Genomic DNA, 11,032 nt, shown 5'->3' with positions numbered 1-11,032 from the left:
GGGGGGGGGGGGGGGGGGGGGGAAGAAACCTCCTCTCTTCAACACAAAATGTTCTGAAAGCCTCATTGAACCTTGTACTGTTTCAAAGCTATCAAGAGCTTTGCTTAGGCCTTGATTTAATCTGAATCAATGCATAATGCAACGAAGCTGTTCATAGTACATTAATTTTACTTCCATTTCAAGCAGCCCGTTTTCAGACAAACACTGTAATCATTTGGAGTTATGTAAGTTTATAATGGCTGCTGGAGGCCTGTTGCAATCAGTGCCAATTGCCATTAGGTATGTAAATTGTTATGTAAAACATACAGGTTTGACATTCTTCATCAGAATAACACATGGTTTTAATCTGGGCGATAAATTAGAGTAAATAATATTTCGATCTGATCCCTGGAGTTTTCCCTATAAGGAAATAAAGTATCACTCAATCTACAGATAAGGAGGAAAAATAACCCCGTTTACCGCTTTTGTTGGAAAGTCTGAAAGATCTACATTGCACTGCAATATTTATGTAAGATTTAGTTACAACTGCATCTTCTCCACCTACAATTGCTTTACAGATTGTGGCACTACAAACTGTACATGCCAAAGCAATTCTAAACACTGCATTCTGTATTAAACAGATACAGTCGGGTTTTATATTCTCTGAAATCAGTAATTTATTAACTATAAACACATTTCGGGGCTTAAATACACGATCCCTTACATGCCTTTCTCGACCACCTTTAAACGCCTTCCTTTAATATTTGTCCTTTCATAAGGAACATCTGGGCACAATAAAGATACGTCATATTATTAACTCAGAAGAAAGGCATTACAGACGCTGCAGATTTACAAAACAGAAAACTAGAGAGTTTTCAACATGTCTATTTCTAGTCATAATCAGCGGATTTAAACCTATAAATATCCGGCAGCAACTACCCCAGAAGGAAGAGATGCAAATCGAGGCATAAGACAGTGAAATGCCTGGACTGGAAAATGTGTAGATATAAACATGGTCCCCCCATCCATAAGGCTTTAAAATAGGCTTGGTGTGCAAATGCTTTCTCCAGAGAAGCCAAACCACTCCAAAATGTCAACAAAAGAAGTGAGAAAAAGGATACTTACTCTGCTTAAAACCTAAATAGGGTATTCGTTCGATTGGTGTTTTCCTTTCTTTCATATATTTATAAAGAGCCACAAGGAAAGCCTGCTCGTCAGCTCTGCATTCTTCACCTACGGCAATCTTTGATTTATCCTCACTTGAGCCTTTTTTACAGTTGCTGTTGTTACTCTTGGGTTTGGGCAAAGCTGACTTAGCCTCACATTTTACCTGGGAAAAGAAAAGATGTCATATCAGATCTGGGTAACCTTTAATTTTCACTTAAGGAATAAATACCCTCTCCTAGCAGAATGGACTGTTGAAAATATGAAGGGCAAACCATGCAACTGTGTTTGAGGGGAAACAAAGGAAGCTATTTATAGAGCTAAATGTCTTGTTCCGAATTTGAGTCACAACATTTTTAAATAGCTACATCTTTAAATCATTATAACCCATTGGTAATGCTCTCCAGATCTGCATTTTTATGACTATACATTGCTATGTCACAGACAGCTCCCATCTCTCACATACACTTGCCATTAGCAAGTCTAATAATAACCTTCATTCCAGGATTGACACTGAGCATTGTCAACCTGCGTAGACAACCCTCGGAGCTGAGGGTGCTCAGCCCATTCCAGGAATGCTCAGCAGCCAGCTCTGAAACAACACATTTTTCTCTCCTTTGGCCCACCAAAATAGATGCAAACCTTGGCAAGCCCTACCCAAGCAGAGCTCTCAGCAGAGGTTCTGCTGTAGCATGGACTTTGGGCTAGTGGGTTTCAGCATCTGCTTAAACTTAAGCACAACCCCAAGTATTTAGCAGAAGGAAGAGGTTGGTAGCCAACACCTTTCCTGGTAGCCTCTGGCAGTCCCAGTTCACAGGAGTCCCAAAGCTCACTGGCCTCCCTAGCAGGTATGTGCCAGTCAGGAAGTCAACAAATTGGAACCACTTTACCTCTCATCAGTATTCAAACATGGAGAAAAATATCCAACGAGACTGCCTTAATCCTGACGTCTTCCTGAAGATAATCCTCTCATTGAACCAAGCAAATTACAAGTCTAGCATTCCCATAGTTTATACGTACAAAACCCAAAAGACCAGAACCTTGCAAACTGCTGTTTAAAAGCTCTCCATGACCGCGATGGAATCGATACATTTCCAGTGGAAAGTGCTGTAAATCAAGGTAGTGGAGATGTACTTTGTTACATGTACTTTGGATTTGCATGGTCTCTTCAATGCTTTTGAGTGCTGCGAGGAGCCTTCTGGCAGCTCCATACCCCATCCGAGACACATCCTTTGTGCTCCCAGGGGGAGCAGGGAGGTAGACTCTACAAGAGCCAGTATCTGGTATTTCAGGAGGACAGTAGAAGACAGTAGGGTATCTCGCTGAACAGGAAGGCAGGAGATCTTGATCAAGTAAGCCACTGATCCCCTTCACTCTCCTCTACTTATAACCTTATTAATCCACTTATTAACCAGGTGCTTCCTGGTACTGTCGACATTTTCAAAGTGCTATGAAGAGCATTACCTAAGTGCATGTAAACAAATAACAAATGTAGAATTGGAAAGACTGTAATATGTTTATTTTATCTCAGTAAAACTACCTTGTGTTTCAGGTGCAGGGAAAGCAAGATCTTTTCATTTATCCTCCTCCAGGGTATTAACTCTGCAGAAAGCACTGACTTAAGGTTAGCTGCCTCCACAGTTTTCCACGGATGACGGACATTCAAGGGAATCGATACTGCTGAAACATCTCCCTGTTGGACACTGCAGGGGAGAGGCTCACTCTGCCCAGGCAACACAGGATGGACGGGGAAATGGGACCTCCTGAGGGATTTGGTTGATCACTTGCTGCTGAAATATGTCCGCTGTGCTGCTTGATATTCTCCAGTTGCATGGTTCAGAGAGATACTGTCTTCCTATGGCACAAGACACCATGCTTTGCCTTTTAGTAATAGACACATGCGCTGATCCAACTTCTGTAAAGATCCTGGGTTTCATCCAAAACTCAATGGAGCTAATGGGATTTTTTCCTATTAAATGAACTTTGGATTTCCTCATCCAATTTTCAGTTCAGAGCAGTAATCCCTTGACTTTTTTACTTTGGCTCCTCGCAAAATTATTTAACAGCTTCCCCTTATAAAGTTTAGATTACACCGTCATAGTTTTCCATGCTATACCAAAGACTGGGCTAGCACTCTCAGTATGAACTCACAATTTCAATAAATTTAGGATTTTTAATCTGAGCTGCAAATTTGTGGCAAATTAAGATTTGGAACAAATTAACTGGACCCAGGAACAATTTTTCAGCTCTGTTACCCATTTGCTAGGTAAAGTCAATCGATCTTTTTAATGGTTTTCAAACTGAACAATTCAGAGCTATGTTAGCGAAGACGGCCTGGGCTCGAATGCTAAATGAAATCAAAGCTCACTGCTATGCAAGGGAACTAATGGCAAGGGATGTTACTCCCAAGGAGATGAAAGGAAACAAAGAAAATAACATTAAAAAAGCCACCAGGAGTGAGAAAACCCCGTGGTACACACAACCTCTAGCACCTCTCTCTAGCACCCAGAGAAGTGAGGCCAAAGCACCTGTGGAACTCGAAGGTGCCAAAAAGCAATGGACTGACTCCAAGCCGTGTCAGGTTCAAGAAAGCTTTGACCAAGGCCACAATCCTTCACCCGCTCAGCACTGGAGGCACAAGCCTCACGTCTGGAATCTCCTCGCCATCTGACAGGAGATTCGGATGAATGCCATGATCAGTGATTAACTAGAACCACAAGGGCCAAAAGCCATTCTGGCTAACACTGGTGTAAATCCAGCATAAACGTATCAACGTCAGCAACAGTGATGCCAGATTTGCACCAGGACCCAAACTGCCCTTCTCTCTCAAAACAGAAATCTGTATCTTCCTAAAGGGCAAAGGTCTGGAAGAAGGTCCTGAATGCTGAGTTTTGCTTGGCTCTGCTCTTTTCCGGTCTGCTCAGAAGGCTCTGCTCAGAATGACTCTGTTATAAAGGGAGAGTTCAACTTCCACAGAGCGAGTTAAAGCTCTTTCAGTGTGAGCAACAGCCCCAAAATGAAACTGTGGGCTAAGGCCCTCACAGTCACCCAGTGCTGCAGCGTGGCTACGCTGGGGGTGTGCTGAGATGGGCTCTGCGAACAGCTGACCACCTCCTGCTGCGGGTTCCATCAGCACCATACGACTGGTGAACACTCATGGGTACACCCGTGTGGTTGTCTCCTCTCAGAGGTCACATGCAACACAGGCGACCACAGACCTGCATTTCGAGTCTCAATCAGATAATGGCTGAGGTGCTCAGAACAAAGCTCCAGGTGTGAGAGCATGCCAGGCCACCCGTGGCTGCAGGAAAAGCACATCCTACCAACTTTTAAATGAGTTTCCGAAATCGTCTGTAGTGAGAGATTTTCTTCAGCATTTGGACTAGGAGATGTAATGGGTAGCTTCACTGGGGGACAGTTTTCATGTTCAACAAGTTAATCCTTTCAGCTCTTCCAAATGGTCAGACTAGCCTATTTTAAAAAGCCTCACAGTGCATTTCTGCACACTTGGAATGGGAATGCTCTTTGGGAGCATGGAGCAGGTACGATGAGGGTCATGCTCATCCCAAAAGCCTGTCTGGCACTGATGACACGTGAAGTATGAAAGCCTTCGGAGTCCTGGGAGTGTTTGTAGAGAACAGCTCAATATACACGTCTCCAGAAGAGCTGATCCTGCCTTTGCAGATGGCCTCGTATTCTTGCGATTTTTACATCCCCAGCCCAGAAAGGAACTCCCCTTGGAAATTCCCCAGGAGAAATGGATGCAGTGACCAGCAAGGAGATCAAAAGCAAGACACGATACATGGTAGACTCACTTCCCGTGGCAGCATCTGCAGGTCCAGGACCACATTGTCTGTCCTGCTATCACTCTTATTTTTAACAAGCCACTACACTGGAATTTACCTAAGCAAATGCTCTTCTGTGTCAGGTAACAGTAAAAGCCTATAGAACAATCTGCTGATGGTTCAAGGTGAACAGGCCTAATGACAACCAAGTTGTAAGAAGGTACAAAGCTTTGGCATTTGGCATTGACTGAGAATACAAAACTCAGCAAGTCATCACAACCATGTGGCTTGTGTTGGTCTTGACAAGCTCAAACCCACAGTCTTCAGAATGCCACTTCTGCCATTTCCCGACCCAACCCATACAGCCACTGCGCCTCTGTCAGAGCCATCACTCCGCCACCTGAGAAATGAGGCTATCGTCAGATAGTGGGTGCCATGATCAGAGGGTGAAAACAGCACAACTTCTAGTCAAAAAGGATTTTAGCTGGAACAGGAACATAGCCAGGACTACTGCCAAAAGGTTTCAGCATCTGACCCAAGTCCACTTGTCCCACTGACAAGAGCAGTTTCAACCCTGCTCTCCATGGACACACTGTCAGCATTAGTGGGAGATGGAGCACAGACAGAAGAGGAAAATTGATGGTGAAGCCCAACATGGAGCCTAAGAAGATGTCTTAACATCCCAACTGTTCCCAACAACGAGAAGACAGTAGGTGGATCTCCCTTCTCTGCCCCTTCCCTGAACACACCTCTCCTGGTTTCCCAGAACCCCCCAGGCAGAGGCTGTACAAAGGGCTCTACACCTGCCGTAGAGGGTTTCTGATTCACTGTCCTCTTATTCGAGTGTATCTACAGCCCTGAAACACAGATTGATGTGAAGAGCCACAGTGAAGTCAGCGTAACTACATGCAAGGACATCATATCATGAGCGTGTCTATTATTTATAATGAAATTAAGCTGGCCAAGATAATTAATGCTATTAATATCTGCACAATGATGAGCGCGGTATGACTAGATAAATAGGTGGAATTACTTCTTATCTGAAATATCCTCCCATTTGACTAGTAGGGTGAACCCAAATATAAACAGAGAGGATAAACCATTTGGCATGAAGTGCGACTGTTGATTTTAATTATCTAATACGTATAAGATCAGGTGCCAAAGAGGCAGAATCACTAGTCCTACAGTCCAGGGTGCTTTGACAACATGGTCCATGCCCCAGTTTGCTGGTAATATTTTAACACGAAAAATGGCTTGGGGGGAAGGGGGAAGTGAGGCAAATTGAGACATGTTCACACCACAGATTTTGCACGTTCCTCCACAGAGCAAAAACATTCAGGCAGACTCTATAGTATCTGGCAGGACCCTGCAACTCAATGCACCAGGCTCCCTCGCCTTGTACCACGCCTAACATTATAGTACAGACTCCAGCTGAGCACAACAGGGCACAAAAAGAAGAGTGACTTCAGAAACAGTGACTTAAGGGCACAGCTCCATCATGAACTTCAGCCTCTTTTACCATCATCAACAGAAGGCACAATTTTAACTGAACTCCTAGGGAGGAGGAGGAGGTGGAATTTAATTTGCCTTCCTATGAGAAACTGAGAGCAGAACACTTCCACTTGACCTCTTTAACCTCCTAATCTCCCAGAACATTCACTGCCTACAACAATACCAACACAAGCGGATCTATAGATGCACTGTATTTCCTAAGAGATGGACACAACAGTGGAAGCGTTTTTCAGATACGCATCCATCTAATTTATTGAAACAGGGGATTCAGAAGGGCTTGGCCTAAAAATTCAGTCTGTGCAAACCTGTCTAGCTCAGAAGTATCTCCGTGACAAAGTTCTGCCTCAGATAAAAATCTACAAGCATTGCTATAAGTAATTTTCCGTCTTTGCATCTTACAGTTTCAAATTAAATCATCTTGAAAGAAGCCATTTGTGCTGCTTTTTGATTTAAAGAGAAAAGCAAATTCCTATTTAAAACCACATGGACAACATAGAAAATAGGAAGTAAATTACACTAGAGAAACTCCATTTAAAAATATTTTAAGGAAAAACTACAAACCCATAAATATCTAAACGCTTAAGTCTATAAACACAAGCCAATGATCCAATTTTCACTGGCAGAATGGGCTAAGTGCTGCAGCACATACAGAAGACTAAAATCATGCACTATTCAGTAAACCCCGGAACATGCAGCTCAGCGCTAAGTATTAAAGAAAGAGCCCAGATTTTTTTTTTTTTAAGCTTTTGTACTGAATTTCTCCTTTTATCTTTTTCTTTTTTCCCTCTAAGTACAAAAAAAAAAAAAATTGAGATCTTAACATGAGGGCAATGTCATTTGTGTGCGCTTCTTAGAAACCATTACCGAAGCGGCTCTTGTTTCATAGTCTGTTTATCTTCATGCTTATATTTAGAAGTACATTGTAACAGGGTGAGCTGCTCCCAGGTTTATTTTTAATTCGCAGATACTGTCACAAACTATGTTTGTGTGTCACAGAATGTGAAAACTAACACTAGATGCCAAGAAAGCTTAAGCACTACCAGTTACCAACAAGCTGATAGCATTAGGTTGTCAGGTGATTACAGTTGCTGGTAACTTTAAACACAGGCATGATTTAAAGCAAAGAATAAAAAGCTATTGAAAAAAATTACATTTATCTTCCCAAGAAAATAAGTTACATTCTAAATTTGAAACAGCACACTGGGAAACAAAGGCAGGGCTGTACCTAAAAAAAGGAGAGTGTAGTGAAAAGAGTATTATGAAGTGATTTACCTTGGCAACAGCTTTGCTTTCAGAATTATTGTTGGAATCCTTAACGCCGTTTAATGAATCTCTTCTCTGTGGGCAAGGCTTCTTTTTGCGCGGTCTGCCTTTAAGATTTGGCGCTGAAAATTAATGGAGAACAATTTGAGCACATTGTCTTGTACTGGATTCTTAACAGCTGAAAGCACAACAAATACTTCCACTACAATCAGTCTCAGAAATGTACACATCTATCTACAGCAAATGCTTACTACGAGATTCCCATCCTCCGTGGGTTACATCCTGACACCCTATATGTTTCTATAGAATAACCCCCAAGGCTAATCTATCCTACTTTCACATAACTTATTAATAGAAAGTCAAACATCGGTCTCCGAAGGACTTGGAGAGAAAGCACAAACATTTCACCATGGTGCAAAAAAAAGAACGAAATAGAATATTAATCAGTTATGTTTGCATTAATCAGCCTGCTGTATTTAGTATTTCTGATCTTGGAGTAAGAGTACTAACTATTATTTCCAGCTTGGGGAAACATCTGGGTTTGGAAATGCTCTGAAATACTGAAATTCCTTACAGGTCCAAGAAGTGTTTATACACCTTGTCAGTCTTGTCAAAGTTCTTCCAAAAAAGTTAAAAAAAAAAGAAAAAATTTTTAAAAATTACCCCCGAGTCCTGAAATGGATCAAAAAACCCCTTAACAACTAGTTCTGGAAGTTGACAAGTACTGAAATAAGTGATTGATTGTTTCATAAGGGTTACATACCACACATATAAATTAACATGAATCACTTTCAGTTTTGTTGAATTCTCGAGATAAAAGAGCTCTGAAATAATACAGTGACTAAAGCCTGACCCTGCTGAGCCATCCCTAGAACGGGATATGGATCATCATCAAAAATATCAGACTCATCTTTCAATAGCGGTATTACAATATAAATTATGATCACATATAGAAATAAGAGATGAAGCAGATGTTTGCTCATTATTACGTGTCCTGCCTGCTTTCAGATTTAAAAAATCAGCCTCCGACTACTATGGCAACAGTTAAAATTATAAACAATCATTAACTAATGACTGTACCAAAGAAGATAATTTCCTTTCAACCTTTAATTTCTAGGTAACCATTGTTTTCATTACTTAAAGGGATGATTAGAACAATGTCAGAAATCTAAACACCACAAACCTCTTGAGTGCCTTCTAATTGTTTCTAATCTTACATTTGTCACACAGTAAGCCAGTGGTTTCAGGACATTTTACATTTTAATTAGTTTGCCAACACAATAAAGGGTGCTAATTTGATTTTATAGTTGGAGTAACAGTGTCATATCTGGTCTGTTCAGAGAAAGAGAAAAGCTGTGGGTTTAAAAGCAGAAGTCCGAACGACACATCCTTTTTTTTCCCCCAGCACTGGCACACAGTAAATATCTATATCTATCTCTCTGTCTCTGCACACGGGCGCATGTGTGTAAGCCCATCTTCGCGTCTATATAAAACCATGTTTATTCCCCTATAGAAGTATCTCCATTTCTCTCCAGTGAAGCACATTCTGCTCCCTGAAAAGTGCTGCAGAAAGCAATGCTGAAACTGTCATCTGAGGCTAACATGCAAAATCAAACAAAGAGAGAAAGAAATTGTTACCCATTCCAGTCGACAAACATCTGCCTGATTTATATCTGTACTCATGAATGCTACAGCATGTGACTGCATGCTACGGCGCGGGAAGTCTCGACTTGGTGTGGATGTCAGTCTTACAAGGAATGAACACCAAGAGTATTTGCTCTGTGCTTACAAATCCCCTCCCCCAGCCGCTCCATTACTCATATAAACAGAGATGAGCGACTCGGCGGGAGCGTGGGATGAGCGCGGAGGACTCCAGCGCCAGCTGCCAGACTGCCAGCCCCGGCCACACCGCCCTGCCTTATTCATAAACCCCGCTCAGCCCTCCGCCTTGGAGGACTTCCTCACGCCTGCTTTTTGCACACAACTGGGATGGGCTGGGGAGCCCCAGGAGCGGCACCTTCTTTAAAAAGGTACTGAAGAAAACAAGAGATGTTCCCTCAATTTACTACACCCTGGCACACGTGTCCAAACATTAACCTTTGAATGAATGGATCCCCCCCACCCGGTGCCCACCGATGGCTGGAGGGAGATGTGGCTCCGCTAGGATCAAACACGCTTGCATGTGAATGACTTGTTCTTTCTTTTTAGTAAATAAAGAAACTAGTTCAAGGCTCAATGTTTTCCAAACACACTTGTTACTCTGAGTTCTGGCACTGTATTTTGTATCACACTATAAAGCACTCCTCCTGTTTTGCTAAAAGCTTTAGAAGCAAGAAGGCATTTGCTCCTCAATTCCAGGTGTACCGAGCTTGCACACAAACACTGTTTGAACTGGAGCCTGCCATGGCAGAACTGGCACAAGCCCGCTATGAAATGGGGTGTTTGCATTCTCCCCGTGGCCCTGGAGCTGCAGCTGGGAAGGTCTCTCAGCAGTACCCACGAGGACTGTCCCACATGGCCCACGGTATGACTTTACGTCACTTTAAGCCATTCCAGATCAGTGGCACAAGTAACAAGAAAGCAGCAATAGGAATTAATACCAGAGGAGAAGGTCCTTGCCTCCAGTATCTGCTCTGGAAAAGAAAACACTTGAAATAGCTCCAGTCACACTTGAAACACAGCTATTAACATTTGCTCCCTAAATCACTATAAATAAATGTGTTATTCGAAGATTATTTATATTTCAGCTATATCCATTTTGTTCTCGAGCTAGGAAACTTGATGAGGACCGAAGGCATGATTTACAAGCCGCGTACTTGTTTTAATTTTTTCTTTTTTTGTTTCATTTATGACATATTCATGAGCATACTGCAGATTTCTTGAATTTGTTATTCTCAATTATTTTAAAACAGTTTTACACACATGTTGTGGCTTAGTCCCAGTCCGTTTTCCTGATGACACTGCATGTTCAGCATGTACCGGACAGCTAAGTGAATATCCCGTGGTTTTTTCTGCCGTCTGGTGGCGAAGGACTTCTAGCATCGTCACCTCAGAATATCTGAAACAATCCAATTTCTTTACACGTCCGTGCATATGGCTCTCGAATTCATTTTCTGAAAGCAGTTGCGGCAATGAGACCTGATAACTTGTATGTTCCCAGAAGGTGAGAGCACAACTAAATTAAAGTAAAAAACTTTAATAAGTAATAACCTCTACGTCAGTATGATTCAAAGGATGACAGAATCATCTGGTTGGAAGAGACCTTAAAGATCATCAGGTCCAACTGTTCACGCTGCACTGCCAGGGTCCCTAAACCGTGTCCCCCAGCA

At 42.2% G+C, this 11,032-nt stretch overlaps 1 protein-coding gene across 1 annotated transcript in view; it reads right to left on the bottom strand.

The window, feature by feature from the left end:
• Positions 1 to 7,825, bottom strand: part of ARID5B (AT rich interactive domain 5B (MRF1-like)) — a gene marked incomplete at its 5' end in the record, with an annotated part of 36,487 nt that extends 28,662 nt beyond the window's left edge. The window contains 2 exons of the mRNA XM_010145801.1: positions 1,105 to 1,309; positions 7,713 to 7,825. Of these exons, the coding sequence (XP_010144103.1) occupies positions 1,105 to 1,309; positions 7,713 to 7,825 (318 nt within the window). The remainder of the gene's footprint in view (positions 1 to 1,104; positions 1,310 to 7,712) is intronic.
• Between the last annotated feature and the right edge of the window lie 3,207 nt (positions 7,826 to 11,032).

This window comes from Buceros rhinoceros, unplaced genomic scaffold (genome assembly GCF_000710305.1).
Source record: "Buceros rhinoceros silvestris isolate BGI_N320 unplaced genomic scaffold, ASM71030v1 scaffold16091, whole genome shotgun sequence".
NCBI lineage: Eukaryota > Metazoa > Chordata > Aves > Bucerotiformes > Bucerotidae > Buceros > Buceros rhinoceros.
Note: the sequence above shows the minus strand (reverse complement) of the source record. Positions and strands in the feature narration are given on the sequence as shown.